General features: G+C 36.9%; 3 protein-coding genes across 4 annotated transcripts in view; 2 read left to right on the top strand and 1 right to left on the bottom strand.

Annotated features, from left to right (window-relative positions):
• LOC128199948 (sepiapterin reductase) overlaps positions 1-17,245 on the bottom strand; it is a 115,534-nt gene that overhangs the window by 87,780 nt on the left and 10,509 nt on the right. The window lies entirely within an intron of this gene.
• On the top strand, positions 538-9,565 carry LOC113510521 (slowpoke-binding protein). Of its 2 annotated transcripts, XM_052899132.1 has the most exons (11): positions 538-1,059; positions 1,718-1,768; positions 3,882-4,011; positions 4,618-4,689; positions 5,263-5,365; positions 5,874-6,059; positions 6,569-6,750; positions 7,403-7,577; positions 8,002-8,118; positions 8,705-8,841; positions 9,460-9,565. In XM_052899132.1, the coding sequence occupies exons 1-11, from the start codon at positions 759-761 to the stop codon at positions 9,506-9,508; spliced, it is 1,503 nt and encodes a 500-aa protein (XP_052755092.1). In that variant the 5' UTR covers positions 538-758; the 3' UTR covers positions 9,509-9,565. The 2 variants fall into 2 exon arrangements, with proteins under 2 accessions (XP_052755092.1, XP_052755093.1); XM_052899133.1 differs by lacking the exon at positions 1,718-1,768.
• LOC113509210 (mitochondrial 2-oxoglutarate/malate carrier protein-like) lies at positions 10,252-16,783 on the top strand. The gene is made up of 6 exons (XM_026892527.3): positions 10,252-10,673; positions 11,569-11,796; positions 12,632-12,805; positions 13,626-13,728; positions 15,209-15,327; positions 16,606-16,783. The coding sequence occupies exons 1-6, from the start codon at positions 10,603-10,605 to the stop codon at positions 16,781-16,783; spliced, it is 873 nt and encodes a 290-aa protein (XP_026748328.2). The 5' UTR covers positions 10,252-10,602.

A 17,245-nucleotide genomic window follows, 5' to 3' on the forward strand; every position in this document is an offset into this window, starting at 1 on the left:
ACGATGAAAGCAGATCAGTTAGCTCGTCGTAACGAATTTAAGTATTAACTAATATGGTATCCAAGGGAAGCCGCGTAGAGGTCGACCTGATAGGGTTATTGCTAGCAATGAGGTTGTTACATACTTTGACAATCCATTTCCCCACTAACTAGTGTTTTTACAGTTAGCTAAAAAATTTTAATAAAAGTAACTGTTGACGGGAAGGGTCATTGACAAATTAGGTTTAATTTGTTTACCGAAAAATCAGATTTTTTTTCATAACGCAATCTAGAGGTGGCTTGATTTATTGAGTTTCCTATATCTTAAATCCACGGGTATAAAATAACGGGCAGAAAGCTAGTTCAATAAAAATCTTAATGTATTTCTAGTAATTTCAAACGTCAGGCAAATAGTAGTTGATACAAAATAGATAATGATATAAAATAGCGATGAAGGCTTCGGTGGGCTTGTATTGGATTAAATACATTAGTCAGACATCATAAAATAATCTATAGCTACCTACTATAGTGTGTACATAGCCCAGCTAATACCGCACTTGTCGGTCTTCAATTAGTGTGTATTGACACACATTTGTAGAACATGGAAAAATTGCAGCATAACCAACACGTCATTTATCACTGAATTTATATTTGTATTAAAAAGAAATATATAAAATCATTTTTAGCAACAGATTTTACTATAAACCCATTAATTTAAAAATAACACTTAATAAGTTTACACTTAGTGTGAAATTTGAGTGCGATTGAGTATCAAAGTTAATGAAAAACAATTTTCTTAAATTCAAATTGTTTTTGATAAAAAACTCAGTGAAAATGTTCAATCTTTATCAACACATGAAAGCGAAGGATGAAGGCAAAGAGCAGAAGGAACCAGAGACAACTGGCCATGATAGGTTCTACCAGGAACGTCCAAGGACCAGTTACAGGAAGAAGAAACGTCGCGGTGCCTGCAGGAGGGCTCAGTCGGCTGCTGAGCTGAACCCCGACTCGATAGCAGCTGCGAATAGGAGAAATGCCTTCAGAATACGATCAGTGTCTACCGACAGAGATGAAAGTGAAGGTATATAAATATTGTAATTATTTATTTAGGCTTTACTCATGTTTTAAATTCGGGGATGTCCGCCAAGTTTCGGACTCGGTAGGAGTGCGTCATTAGCGCGGTTCACGGCTGTACCGCGAGCAGCAGCATTCCCATTTTTAAAACGTGAGTAACGCCTGTATATTTAAATTAAATACAGTATGTTTATTTATTGTTATTTATTATTACTTTTTTAAAAGGACATTAATTATTTGAATTTCAAACTGTATCTAATATTGTCTGACTTATCTTCTATTTCTCTTCTTATCTCCTTTATTTTTTCTTTAAAGTTTTTATTTCACTTTTTGTCTATTTTCTTCTATGTTATTTTCATAGCGTACGATGGCCTTTATTGCATTTGACTATTGTTGTATTCTTCTAGTCAGTGCCCGATCTAGATGGACGCTAATCGGGTAATTGCCCAAATTGGCAAAAATGAGTTTGCGGCGATTGATTATAAAAAAAGCAGCAAATATACATGTTTGCCCGTAGCGGCAAAATGTTCACCGCAAGTTACTCAAAAAGGGCGGTAAACATTATTTTTTTGCCTGAAAGGGCGAAATAGCCAGAACAGGCACTGTTTCTAGTTACGAGTACATTGGTGCTAATTCGTCGCCTTTTGTTTTGTTGCCAACGGAAGATACTGGGAGACAGGATGACGCTGAAGGATCATCGTGCGCTTGTAGCTCAAGTATTTTCTATTTTTTTTTTTATATAGTTATATATATCTTTTTAATGGTGTGGCTAATAATGAATAAAGAGGCACTATTTTTTTTTAAATATATGTTTCACTAAAGAGCAAATTGCTAGTAGATACTTAAATTCTTAATACAAATTATTCATATACAGGGTAACAAAACTATCTAATCAAATATACTTAAAACATACAGTTATCAAACTAGAATAGATTTAAACATTTATTACCAAGTAGTTATTCGATTATCGCCACTCCTACCCCCCAGTGAGGAAACGTTGGTAGTAAACAAGTGGAACCGGCTCTATATTTACACTGTGATACTCTGGTTTACAATTTTTTTGTTAATAAAATTATAACTTTATGATTATAAAAACAAATGTAACCTTTTTTTTAGACCACTGAGGTAGCAAATAAGCATACGGCCCACGTGATGGTAAGCGGTTACCGTAGCCTATGAACGCCTGCAATACCAGAGGTATTACGCGCGCGTTGCCGGCCCTGAAGAAACCTCTCTACCCCCCTTTTGAAGAACCTAAATTTGCCGCTCCTAAATTCTGATGCCTTAGTCTCTAGCTTACTCAGCCTGTTAATAAATGTGCCCCTGTTGATGATAATGATACTGAGTGATAAGAAACAAATCAACTAAATCCTGGCACACAGCTCACCCAAAATATATGAGAAAGGTCCTATTTCTAAATTAATCCTACTGAGTATCGAACCTAGGGCATTCATTTTTAAAATCAACAAGCCACAGAAGTTATTGATGAAACTAGAAATGTACCAAAACGACTGTATCTAGAGAATACGATCCCGACTGGTTTTTTTAATCCCGGGATTTCGGGATTACTGACAGATAATACCGGGATCCCGGGATCAATTTAGGAATGCAGTGGCAATAAAAAGTCAGTAAATTATCTTCAATTATTCTATTTTTATTTTGGTAATAGGTAATAGTTTCATTTTAATAGCCTTAAAACAAAATTATGCTTCTAATTTCCTTGAAGACTAATATTTGTACTTTACAAATTGTAATACATACTTACTAAAAATTAAACTTTGAGAAAATCAACTTTATTAGACTCACTTAGAGAAACCTAGAAAAATAATTAACAATACGTATTTTGTTTTAATCTATATAAATCGGTAATCACGTTTTATATTTAAAATAGACTAATTATGTATTGCGAAAATAAAATTTTAAAAATAATAAAGCGTCCAATGTTTCATCTCCAAGCCTGCTTCTGAGTTTGTTGGACATATATGCAGAAGCTGAGAAGCGCGTTCAGGCTCAATTGAAGTTAGAGGAATTGTCAATAAAGGCTTGTTCCAGATTGAAGCCTCAAGTGAAACTTGCCTTGAGTTTGAGTTGCATTTCCTTCTTAATAATTTTAGAAATGCCGTTACCCTGTTTTTTGACTAAGTAATGACTCCATACAGACAAAACATCTCCATCTTTTTTGCATCTAATATAAAAACTTTCTTTAGATAGCGACATTTTAGTAGCCTAAAACAGAAAGAAAAAATATGACCCCCAATAACAAAGAGGATTCAAGAAAAGAAATAAGATTAGGCTGTATAGATTTTAGTCCCCTACCTTACGCCTTTCACTATGAAATAAATTTAATAAGAATAACATAACATAGAAAATGAAAACTTGTTGTTTTTTATATGTTTTCATTATTCACTCATAATACAACATTGTTTCGCTAATTAACACCATAATAATATAGTTTAATAATACTTACATACACACAACGCTGTGAAGACGAACTTTTGTACACATTCAAACACAACGCCGTCGTAGAATAATTCAATCGATCAGCTGTTTATCCAAGAAGACCAATAAATACCACATAGACATTAAATGCGTCTCGTTTCATGCAAAAACACTAAATATATTAATTCGTAAACATTTCTGTTAATTCCGAAAATCCCGGGATTTGTTACATAAAATCCCGAGATTTTCGGGACCGAAATTTCGACCGGGATCCCGGGATCCCGGAATCGAATCCTCTAACTGTATCCGACACTTCTAGTATTTCATATGTTACATTTCATAATAAATTATGAATATATTTATATTCATCAAAATAAATTTAAATTCTAGAAGAGAATTCCGAGCGTACTCCTCTCGTGGCTCAGAAAATAGATTCGTTGGCCAAACTTCTCTTCAACAAATCGCTGATCGGCACTGGATCTGGCAAATCTTCGCCTTCTGAACCACCAGCTTCGCCTAGGTGAGTTATATTTGTTTTTTTTTACAAAAGAGTTCTATTTGTTTCATACTTTCAAGATGTTCTTATAATACTTTGTTAAAATTGACGTTAATTCCTTTATAAAAAAAAAAATATATTAAAATTTAAATTAATACAAAGTCATCTATAAAGCTCAAAGCATGTAGCAATGGATTGAGCATTTTTTTAATGAGTGAAAGTGAAACAGTAATCCCGCCTGCGCTATCGGTATACGCTGGCAGAGTACCAGAGAACGATGATAGTAGATGAGAATGAAAGCAGGTCAGTTGACCACTCGTGGCGAATTTAACAATAATTAACCACGATGGTTTCCAGGAAGAACCATGTGGAAGTCAGGCTGTTAGATCCCATTACTAACGATTCCCTTCTCCCCAGATCAGGAATTAGCTTAAAAACTCGAGAAGCGATGAGAAAGAAAGTGGTAACCCCATATAAGCAAAAATGTGGAACAACCCTCCATTAAAGGGGAGACGATCTGAAATGTGAATGTAGAGGACTCAGAACAGTTCCTTATTGTAGTCAGTAGGTCCTTATAGATGTCTAGTTTTATGATTGACTTCGTTCAAATAATATTTACTCTTGTTACAGAGTCGGCGATCGATCCATGGAAAGTTCTGCTGCGTTAGCTATCTGCACCGAATATTTATCACAAACATCCAGGTGAGTGCAAAGTTATTCATTATTAATGTTTTATTATTGCTGCTACTAACAGCATCGCTCCTTGATTTCAAGAGTTTCTAGCCTGACATAGGAAGATCTCTGGCATGGCTCGATAAAAATGGGTTTATGAAACTTGTAATAATGACAGTTAAATTGAAATGGTTTAAATAAATTTGAAAACTACCGAATTTATACGTTTAAAATTGTATACAGAAGCTTCTTGTGTGGCCCAAGCATTCGTGACCTGCGATGAGGTCTTTAAGATTTTTCGTAGGAACTAAACTTCTGAATACAACGATTTCCATGTTTCTGCCGTGAAGAAGTTGTATGCACTATTTTTATTATATATTTGCATGGCTGTATTTCGGTTTGAAGGCTGAAATGTGGCAATGAAATTATAGACGCATAGCAGGCTTAGTCCTCTGGAATAGCAACGCATGAAGTGTATCATGGGCGTATACTATGTTATATCCATGATACTGTTCATGTCTATTCCGCACAAAGAAGCTGTGGAAAGCAGCTAGTCAGAAGTGTAACAGGCTCATTTGCAAAAAATATTTTTATATGTTCCAGATATGATCTGATATCTCAATTGAGTGCTATCGGCTCTCGGGCAAACAAACATTGGTTTGCAATACACGATAATTCCATTAAAACTGACAGACTTCTGATTTTGGTAAGCAAATATCTTCCTCATACCTAATTAATACTACAACAGAACCTGCTAATACTACAGTTCTAATGCTGCTCGTCTAATCGTGGCTCCAGGGAATAGGATGAAGGCCATCGCCTTAGACGATGACAACCACATCTGACAAGATAAACGAATGAAATAACTACACCCAACACTCTTTACAAACATATTATCTGTACTGATTTTATCAAGCTCATAAAGTTTTTCGATACATACTTCACCTACCTAGGAACACCAAATCGAAATTTAGGCATCCAAGTATATTCTTCTAAAACTTTTTAACAAAAAATGTATTGGTGCTCTATGTCTAACCTCTGTTCATGCCTTACTCTTCAGACTCGTCATCATCATTGTCATATAGGCCTTTATCTGTCCACTGCTTAATATAGGTCTCCCATATAAACTGCCATAAGGAACGGTTCTGAGCCATCTGCATCCATAAACTTCACATTGCAGGCTACTTTATCTTATATTACACAAAAACTTTTAGATGCCCCTCACAAATAAGTGCCCCATTGAACCGACTGAAAGGTCCAGAGGGCTCATCATGGAATTATTTCGAGCCCTGCACCATCCGTACATCTGTCCAGTATTGGATTTGGAACTTTGCAATGGGCATGCTCTTGCTGTTTTGCCTTTTAACGCGCGAGGGAGTTTGAAGGATCTTATTTATAAGGTAAAACATCCTGTTTTAAGATATTTTCCCTTTTAGCCAGAAATAATAAAAAAGAAAAAATAAACTGTTCGTCACTTGAAAAGCGGGACCGATTTGTTATTTTTTAATTTTCATAATAAATGTATGTTCGTATAGTAGACAATGTATCTCAGGTCAGATAATGTATAATAAAAAGAGAAACAGCCTCCCTTAACAAATGGCGAACGAATCTATCTATAGAATCGTTATCGTTAGCGAGTCCATGAGATACAATGAGATAGTGACGTGCGCAGTCTTATTCTTGCTCATGCGAACAGGATTATATACATCTATCAGTAGATTCGTTTGGTACCCGTCTATAAGGACTAATTTTCACATAATTAAGACCAGTGGAGTCTAAAAACCAGACTCTATTTTTCCGAGAGCTCTTTAAATTAAAATAAACACTAAAAGAGATAAAAAGTTTTTATACATTTTTATTCAATAGGATGCCACTACGAGAAAGAATCTAAGACATCTAATTATTACAGAGTACATGGAACGAGGAATATTCTCGGAAATACAGCTCAGTTGGCACCGGCCTTCCAGCGTGGCAAGTGGCTAGATTTGGACGCCAGATGCTCGAGGGTCTGATGTTTCTCAAGGAGAAAGGGTTCCCGCCATTTCGACATTTGCATTCTGGAAATGTAGTAGTGCAGAATGGAGTCGCACGGTACGTTGCACGTTTGCTTGACACTGGTTTTCATCGGCAGTAATTAAAAAATTTTTGTACAACGATTTACCAATTCCAAATTTAGCTATTAGTATAGTAAAGTTAATGATATGATGGAGTGTAATGGAGAAAGTTATATAAATCAGCTACTCAACAAGAGGAAACTCATAAACCGAATGAGGATGAAGTCAGATCAGTTGGCCATCGTAACGAAACTTTGTACAAAAGTCGATAGCTTGGGTGCCTCTGTCCCATTCGTGTTTCAACCGTAAAACAGTTGTGTTTGCATGGCTGTGTTTCGGTTTGAAGGGTGGAATATGGCGTGAATTTACTGGGTACGGAGGAATAACACCTGAGTCCTGCCGCCTGTGATACCGCATGGGGGGTATCATGGGCGAAACAGTATACTCTGTTATGTCCATGGTACTGCTCATGTCTATAGGCGACGGTTACCACTTTCCATCAGGTGGGCCATCAGCCTGTTTGCCATTCTACGTTGTATAAAAAAAAAACTTGTAATTTACTAAATGAAGATCGGCTTGAAAGGGCGCTAACAAGGGAGCTGCTAGAATCCGTTTTTTAACAATTCTTTACTTGTACTAACATGGGGGAAGCTCCATGTTAGTACTTAGAAGTACTTTGTTTGCTCTAGAATATGCGGTTTGGAGAACACCCTGATCGGAGCTCTCCCTCGGTGCCCAATAGCACTAGCCGCTCCAATCGACCATGTGGAAACACTGTCGCTCGGACACGTGCTGTTCGAGATGTGCGCAGGCGCAGAGCTGGACCTCTCGTTGTTACCCGACTTGTTGCCTAATTATCCACATGTAAGCATATACTGTACATGCACATATCATAGTCGCCTCTTACGGCTACGGAAAAGGAAGGGGTGGCCCATTCTATGCCAAATTTATTAATTAAAACTAGTTAATAATAAAATTAGCCTAATTTTAGTTTTAAGTATGTATTAGTGATTTTAAATTTTATTTATTTAAACAGATAATGTTTCCAATAGCTTAGTTTTATAGACGGCTTAAAACTTTGCCATTTTTCGTTTAAAGAAAAATATTAACTTCATACGTGGATGGCTATGTGAGTATAGGAAAATGGATGTAAAAGTTGATATAGCCAGAATGGAAGTCGAATGACTGCGACTAAAGATGAATGGTGAGAGAAAATACATTACTCCGACTCCAAATAATTGGAATAAGGGCAGGAAGATGACGATTGTTCCTTCTTGATTTCCTTCAGGTCGTAGAAATAATAGAGCTGATATTCGGTGACCGCACACCGAGTCTACACGAGTTAGTGCTGTGTGAACTGTTCAGGAAGATTGACTTGCGCGAGATGAAGGGGCCCTGTCTACCGGTAAGACTACCAACTACTTGAGATTCATCTCTTTCCTCTTTTAAGCCAAATTAGAAGGTTTTGTGAACAATAAATGTTATAAAAGGTAGCCTATAGCATTCAAAATCGGATCAGTAGTACCGGAGATTACCCGGAACATCCAAACTCACAAATTTTACCTCTTTATAATCTTATATATAAAATTCTCGTGTCACGGTGTTTGTTACCAAACTCCTCCGAAACGGCTTTACTGATTTTTATGAAATTTTGTGTGCATATTGGGTAGGTCTGAGAATCGGCCAACATCTATTTTTCATACCCCTCAATGATAAGGATGACCCTCTCCAAAAATTTTTTTTTATTTTTTTAACAAAACTTTCCATTGTTATTTTATTATGATTTAGCATTGAAAAATACACACAACTTTAAATTTTCATCGTTTTACGATCAACCCCTGTTTGTTAATCGTGATTTTTATATTAGATTTCGCAATAAGTGGTAAAACAACGTTTACAGGGTCAGCTAGTATTAGTATAGATTTGAGAATATTGTCGGCTACAATTAAGTATACTATGTTAAAATCGCATACAAAATTTGTTTTTGGTAGAATTTCAGTCAACGTCTGTCACGGTCGTGCCTGTCATTGCTGGGCGAGGTGGCAAGACGGCAGCCTGGCTCGCCCAGTACTCGAACCCCGCCTCGACGTTCTGGCCCCGTTTCCCCGGCCACTCCACCAGCCAGATGGTAGGTTTTGAATAAATTAGGCAATGTTGACAATCTTTAAATTTCTTTTTATCAATATTAATCAATTAAAAATGAAACATAATAAATAATATAGTGATAAGTGAATGAAACCTATTGATAAAATAATAAGAATTATCATTTTATGGACTTCTATCTCTGAACAAAAATAACATATCTTTTGTTTTATACAGTGCATAATGTAAAATATAAAATTTCATTTTCGCGTTGCTATATTTTTTTTAGATTTTTCGCATTTTTCGGTAAGAATTTTTACTCTGACTCATCCATTAATTTTTCTTTGGTAAATTTGCCTTCTATTTTCTAGTAACACTTCACATAGATAAATAATGACAAACTATACGTGTTATTTATGCAAAATAATATGATGACCTTGAACTTTTTTATGTAATTTCAGTACACAATTGTACACCCACATTATATGTATTAGAAATTCACTAATTACACAAAACCGTCATAAATTTACATACTTTAACAAATAAAATTATTTATTATATCGGAGGCAGCTGACAAAGACAGTTATCGGCAATGTTGCCAGAATAAAAAAATATATTTTATACTACGTGTATGATTTCAACTATTTTCTTTTTTTATTAACAGGAGGCATTTTCCTATGGAACAAGACTACACAGAGGAATGGCAGTGGTGATGGGGATTTGTCTACTTAAAATGATTTTTGATTCTTCAATTGGCATTAAATTAAATAGTTATACAAGAGTTTTATTTAATTACCTCACCTCACGACAATAATGTCATACCCAAGCTAAGCTAAGCATAAAGTTAATAGCTTTCTGTTTTTTTTTTAACTAACATAATGTTAGACTTCTTGGGAGTAACGATAGAGGTAATATTTTTTTTAAGTTAGTAATTATCCTATAAATACAAACTGTAAAATAGAAACCACATCATATGTGTGGTCCTGGCATGGAATTCGCCACCACTTCTTTTCCCATGGGTGTCTTAAGAGGAGACTAAGGAAATTTAACGGCCGAGGGATAGGCAACAGAATCCCTTTAAAAACATTTAAAACATCTCTATATTGGACAGTTAATGGCAGTATAACAAACATGATAATTTTTTCTTAGATATGCACAGCATTTACTTTAACATAATTATACAGTGTAAGAAATTTAAGTATTTCAGTTAGTATATGTTCACACTCTATTTCTAACTTACAAAAATAAACATGTAATATAACTGTAGCAAAATAGCAAACAAGACTGAAGGAGTTAATGTTCATAAGATTGTTGTACATCTCTATATTGGACAGTTAATAGCAGATATGGTAACCTGACGGCCCACCTGATAGAAAGTGGTAACCGTCGCCTATAGAGCAGTACCATGGACATAACAGAGTATACTGTTTCGCCCATGATACCCCCCATGCGTTGCTATTCCTGAGGACTCAGGTGTTATTCCTCTGTACCCTGTAAATTCACTGCCATAAATTACCTTTCAAACCGAAATACAGCTGTGCAACAGAACTACTTCAAGGTAGAAGCACGAGCACAGAGGTGCCCAAGCAAACGATTTTTGTACAAAGTCTCCCTCTGGTAAAAGAAATAAAAATTATAATGATATAGTTAAAAAATCATTAACGATGACACCTTAATAATTATAGACTACCTGAAATTTACTATTGTTACAAGAATGATAAATTCTAAAAATTCCCACTTAAACACTGGCAAATATATGTTTTAATGACAAAGTCAAACGAAGAAGTAGTTTTATAGTGATGTCAAAATGGCAGATAACAGACCAGCACCCAAGACAATACCAGGATGGATAAACTTCGTAATTGGAGGTCTCAGCGGGTACGAGCCAGTTTATTGACCAATCATATTAGTATATACTACTTTACGAGAACTAACTTAGAAACGGACTGTCTATTAACCAATACTACCAATTTTATTGTGTTCTCCACACTTAATTCTCCTTTAGACATTATTTTTTTGTTGATAGAGCAATCAGAAGCTCTACTCTTGAGTCTAACATCGATATCAATTCAATCTATAGCCAATGACAATTTTGTATTGCTCGCGTGAAACAAAATTAGGAATTACGTTAGACTTGGTTTGCAATGGGCCCGAAGAACCGATAACCATTGGGGAAGAAAGGTTCTTGAGTGGCGAGCGGACGTACGAGCAAACGCAGTGTAAGACGACCTCTTACTAGATGGAGTGACGAACTAAAATGCATTGCAGAGAGTCAGTGGATGCAGGTGGCTCAGGACCGTTTTTTTTATGGCAGTCTCTGGGGGGACTTATGTCCAGGGGTTGACGAATAATGGGTGAAATGATGATGATGGTTTGCATTAATAAGTTACACTAATATACATTTATCAGAACAATATGGAGTCTTTATGTCGCTAGTGTTACAGTTTAAGAGTGCGAGACGTCTCAATTCCAATAGATCGATATTGGAATTTATTTCAAGATTAACCACATTGGTATACGGTCTGCCTGATGCAAAAAAAAGTAAAAACAGTTTACATGGATGGATGAATAAATATTTATTATTTGTTCACGCAATAACTGCTGAACTAATTTGAATGAAATTTAGTACACGGGTAGGTTAAATCGTAACTTAGTACAAATGATACTTTTGTAGATACTGATAGGTTGTAGATTCATGCAGGCGAAGCCACGGAATATAGAATAACTAATAGTTCAATTTTTAATAATAGCACGAAAATGACGTTTAAAACAGGATGATGGCAACTTGTATAGTTCAACCGGCTGATTTGTTAAAAACCCGGATGCAACTGCTAGGCCCAGAAGCGAAGGGCCAGTCCGCAATATCGGTAGCTAAGGGGATTCTAAGAAAGGAAGGTCCCATGGGATTCTACGTAGGACTTTCAGCAGGATTGTTCCGACAAGCCACTTATACAACTGGACGGTTGGGCAGCTTCAATACGATATTGGATTGGTATAAAGCGTAAGTGAATAAATTTAAAATTTTCAACTACTAGAGACAAATTGTCAGAATTTTAATCTTTATGACGGTTTAGCGGTCCTATTTAGTTAAATGAACCTAAATAGTCACGTACAGTGCGGTTTCAAAGCAATTTTCCCTTATGAACGCTCAGACTGTGGAATGAGCTCTCTGCAGAGGTTTTTTCTAAAGACTACAGTGTGGGTTCTTCAAAGAGGATAGGTTCAGATTTCTTCAAGCTCGGTAATGCACCCGTGACACCCTTAGTGTTGCAGGCATCCATAAGCTACAAAGAGCGTTTACCATCAGACGAGCTGAATACTTATTTGCAATTTTTTTGGTATAAAAAAACTATCAGATGCTTCATCATCATCATATCAGCCTTTATCCATCCACATCCACTGCTGAACATAGGTCTCCCCTATAGACTGCTCTATAGAATGGTCCCAAGCCATTTGCATCCACTGACTCTGATTCTTACGATACGTTTTTTTTCAACCCTGTATAAATGTGTTTCCAAACTACGCCATTTATTTTCATGAAGAATTTTCAAAATTTATTATTTCAAAAAAAAAAATGCATACAACATCTTTAACATTATATACTGTTTAGGGATATAGTTTCAAATATATACACAGTTAATAAGCTATACGTTTTTATGCCGGCAACAGACTGACAAATCCCGGTTGAGAGGTAGGTACACATTTACAATTGTCACACATTAATGATGTACCCACAAACATCACACATTAGTTACCGTATAATTATCCATCTCCTCCCTTAGGCACATCCTTCGACCATTAATTACATGTCATAAACTCGCACAGTATGTTTTTAGTGAATACGGCGTACCAAGTTTCAGTATGAAGATATTGATGGGCATGACGGCGGGAGGTATAGGCGCCTTCATCGGCACACCGGCTGAAGTATCTCTAATACGAATGACGGCCGACGGCCGGCTGCCTCCCGAGAAGAGGAGGAACTACAAGAACGTGTTCAACGCCCTCAATAGGTTTGATATATTTTCAAAAATGAAACTTAAATGAAAGATCTAAATAAGAGTCCAGAAAAACAGACACAAGAAGATAATTCTATTTTTTTATATATGAACGAATAAAATGGAATATTTAAAGTTGGTGTACATGTAGGTGCTAGATTTCCACCCAAGTTCTATTCAGCAGTATTGGAATTGAATAAAATTAAATTGGGTGCGTGGTCTCGGCGTAGAATAGGCCACCCCTTCCTTTCCCGTGGGTGTCGTAAAAGCCGACTAAGGGAGGACGAGGGATGGACAGCAGCATCCCTTTAACATCTCTAAAGCCTGACTGCAGTTGCCAATCCGCCTGCCTAGCGTGGCAACTACTGGCAAGACTGTCCAAGAGGGAGGCTCATGTTCACCATTGAACAGTTAAAGGGTAATATGATGATGATGAAAATTAATATGTCGATGATGTTTCAATCGAACCGTTTTGAATTGGCACCGTTCAATAATAAAATGTGCCTATTCTCTTTTTTTTTTACTGGGTGATAATGGCATGGTACCTACGTCTGCGCTATCATACACTGGCGAGGCATTAGTGAGAAGTGACAGATGAGGATGAAAGCTGGTCGGTTAGCCCGTCCTGACTACGGCCAACTAGAATAAACCACGATGGTTTCTAGGGGGAACTACGTGGAGGTCTACTTGACTTGGTATATTGCTAGTAATGGGATTATTTGACCCCATTACTAACAATCCTTTTACCCCTTTTTCTATTGTTTTGGGGTATACAGAAATATAGATGACCTGTTTCGTGTCAGTACTTGTGTATTAATAGGAAAATCGTATTCAGGATTGTTCGAGAAGAAGGTGTGACAGCGTTATGGCGTGGAGCGGTGCCCACAGTCACAAGGGCCATGGTGGTAAATGCAGCCCAGCTAGGCACCTACAGTCAGGTATCGCAACAATGCATAATATAATAATAACTTTTACCTGACACAATTCTTTAGATAACGATGTTTAGCTATACAACTCCAAAACTTACAAAATATATTTTTTTATAATATTATCATAATTTCAATCATGTTCGGATTGATACCTGCTGCTGATTTTCACCACCTTACAACGCGCCATTAACAAAAGTTTCATCTCAAACATGTGGCTGAGTGGCGGTCTTCCACTGTGCGTTTTTCAAGGCACTTTCTTCCACGCATAACCACTCTTTGGAATAAAGTTCCAACCGCAGTATTTCCGGACCGATATGACATCGTAACCTTCAAGAAAAGAGCATATTCCTTTTTAAAAGTGTTGGTGTTGTGGGTGATTATTGGCGGCGATAGTCACTTACCATCAAGTGAGCCGCATGCTCGTTTGCTCCCTGTGTCATAAAAAGGAAAGCATTCCACTGAACTTAGTCCACTGAAATTACATCTTCCCATAGACTGCCATAACGAACGATCTTCAGCGCCCTACATTTACTAAAAGGCTGCAAAATAATCGAGGTCATCACTCTGTCCAGCTGAGAAGCAATCTACACTACGCTTCGCTATGCATAGTCATCACTCGGTTGACGGTACTTCGAGGTACCTACGTACCCAATGTACTTGAGTTTTGTCGAAGTGATAGCTGTAACTCATACTCACATGAATCAGTATATAAAATGACATATATACTAAGTTTTTTTTAATGGATGTCAATGGAATGGTAACCCCGCCTGCGCTATCATTATACACTGGTGGGGCACCAGTGAGGGATGATAGATGAGCATGAAAGCAGGTCAGTTAGCCCATCGTAACGAATGCAACAAGTATTAATCATGATGGTTTCCAGGGGGAACCGCGTGGAGGTCGACCTGACAGGGCTTGCTAGTAATGGGGCCATTAGCCCTATTACTAACAATCCCTTCCCCCACCGTATGCTAAGTTAGAATATAATCTATCCGTGTACCAAATTTAATTTACCAGAGGAAGACTTTGTACAAAAGTCGATTGCTTGGGTACCTCTGTCCCATTCGTGTTTCAACCGTGAAGCAGTTGTGTTTGCATGGCTGTGTTTCGGTTTGAAGGGTGGGATATGGCGTGAATTTACTGGGTACAGAGGAATGACACCTGAGTCCTCAGGAATGGCAACGCATGGGGGGTATCGTGGGCGAAACAGTATACTCTGTTATGTCCATGGTACTGCCCATGTCTATAGGCGACGGTTACCACTTTCCATCAGGTGGGCTGTCAGCTTGTTTGCCATTCTAAGTTGTATAAAAAAAAATTCAATTCGTTTAGTAATTATTGCTGGCGTGCATATATTTATTAATAAAGCCTTTACGCTCACTGTCCGTCACAAAACCCGTTACTATCAGCGTGGTTTGTGTTTTACTGAGTTGTTTTCTAACCGCATTCACAAGAATACTGAATTACCCGATGGTTAATTCACACCCAGGCGCGGGAGTTGCTGCTACCGACGCTGGGCGAGGGCATAGTCCTCCATTTGTGGTCTTCAATGATAGCCGGCTTCGTGACCAGTGCGGCTTCACTGCCTGTTGATATTGTGAAAACAAGGTATCTGTGGAGAAGTTTTTTAAATATATTATTTAAAAAGGCTTTATTCAATTCAATTCAATCATTTATTGCTATTACATGTTGTAACAATATAGGTCTTAAGTTATTAAAAATAAATCAACATGAACCCTGGAAGGGCACAGCAATCACATTAATAAATATTTCATAAAGTACATAACTAAATTTTTACATTATATATATGTATCGTCGATTAACATAAATAAAACATTATTACTTATTATTATTATTTTTTTAATTTTATAAAAATCTCATCTCCCCTCTTAAGGAGAGGAGATGGCAACTAACTCCCGGCAGAAGCACAGTCGGCCAGGGTTCAAAGTCCCAGGGAGAGAAACCGGCGTGCAATGCGGGCAGAATCTAAGAGCACCGCTCTCTGCATCTTTCCCGGGTGTGAGCCGCCTCGGAATCCCAACCGTCTGAGATGTTGTTCCAGACTGGTTGGGATAAGACCGTTCACCGACATAACGATTGGAATTATTATTATTATTATTTCTAAAGAAAACAATTTAAAAACACATGTGGGCCATCAGTTTGTTTGCCACTAAAAGTTACTTTAAGAATGATGTACCTACGGCATTCTAATAACGAAACCAAGTGTTAGCAGCAGCCTTTAATATGGAAAACAATATAAACTTAAATTTTACCAACTATCGTACTTTTTACTTTTACAAGACAATATAAAAATAAAAAAAAATAAATAAATAAAAAAGGATAATTTGCAACAAATGGAATATGAAATACGTAGACTATATATATATATATTTCTCGATAACTAAGCGGTCTGCAAACTTTAAGTATTTATTTTGTAATCTGTTTACTCGTACTTACAAGTAGATGCCATGAGGGAGACTGCACATAAGTCGTTTGCTTAGGTACCTCTGTCCCATTCGTGTTTCGTAACCGTAAAGCAGTTGTGTTTGCATGGCTGTGTTTCAGTTTGCAGGGTCGGATATGGCGTGAATTTACAAAATACAGAGGAATAACACCTCAGTCCTCAGAAATGGCAATGCATGGGGGGTATCATGGGCGAAACAGTATACTCTGTTATGTCCATGGTACTGCTCGTGTCTATAGGTTACCACTTTCCATCAGGTGGGCCGTCAGCTTGTTTGCCATTCTAAGTTGTATAAAATAAAATTTGCAACAAATGGAATACCTTCTCTGTAATTACACGTAAACCACATGATCTCGATGATATCTAGCCAATTTTGACAAAAATTATATTGATTTATATAACGAAAGTATAATTGTCTGCAGAGTCCAAATGGCGGCAAAAGGCTCGAGTCAAATAGGTGTCCTCTTGAATATCGTCAAGAACGAAGGGGTGATGGCGCTTTGGAGTGGCTTCTTGCCGACACTGATAAAGATTGGGCCACACACTGTCTTCACCTTCATATTCTTAGAGCAACTCAACGCCCTCTACTTAAATACTTAAAATCTACTTAAAATGGTATAATTTCATAAAGACATAGACATAGTATAAAAAAACGAAACATTCCGGCACTTTAGGTGTACTACCCATATCTTTCGTAGTCTCTAAAGCCCAAACCGCACTGAGTAATAGAGCGAAGTGTAAATATCAACTCCACGCAGGGACTTAACCGATTTTATAAGGGTGCTCATCTACAAAATTTATAGATAGATACTCAAAATAGACATATCGTCATAGTCGTAGAATACTGACGGATCTATATATGTATTATTCGTCAGATCCGTCAGTATTCTACGACTATGACGATATATAGATAGATACACAACATAGACAGATACACAAGAAGATACAACAAATACAAATTATACAACGGTACTTACTTACACTGATCAGTAATCTGAAATGCTATTAAAAAATAGCACACACACACCTGAACCACAGATAACATAATATTATCCTGAACCA

Source organism: Galleria mellonella, unplaced genomic scaffold (genome assembly GCF_026898425.1).
Source record: "Galleria mellonella isolate WM207_F2 unplaced genomic scaffold, CSIRO_AGI_GalMel_v1 utg56, whole genome shotgun sequence".
Classification (NCBI taxonomy): Eukaryota; Metazoa; Arthropoda; class Insecta; order Lepidoptera; family Pyralidae; genus Galleria; species Galleria mellonella.

Excerpts from the sequence above, each read along its gene's own strand:
- LOC113510521 (XM_052899132.1), top strand. The coding sequence starts at position 759 with ATGAAAAACAATTTTCTTAAATTCAAATTGTTTTTGATAAAAAACTCA. Across the intron at positions 6,060-6,568 it reads TGAAGGATCTTATTTATAAG|AGTACATGGAACGAGGAATA; the intron begins GTAAAACATCCT and ends TAATTATTACAG. Across the intron at positions 7,578-8,001 it reads TGTTGCCTAATTATCCACAT|GTCGTAGAAATAATAGAGCT; the intron begins GTAAGCATATAC and ends GATTTCCTTCAG.
- LOC113509210 (XM_026892527.3), top strand. The coding sequence starts at position 10,603 with ATGGCAGATAACAGACCAGCACCCAAGACAATACCAGGATGGATAAAC. Across the intron at positions 10,674-11,568 it reads GTAATTGGAGGTCTCAGCGG|GATGATGGCAACTTGTATAG; the intron begins GTACGAGCCAGT and ends CGTTTAAAACAG. Across the intron at positions 11,797-12,631 it reads ATATTGGATTGGTATAAAGC|TGAATACGGCGTACCAAGTT; the intron begins GTAAGTGAATAA and ends GTATGTTTTTAG.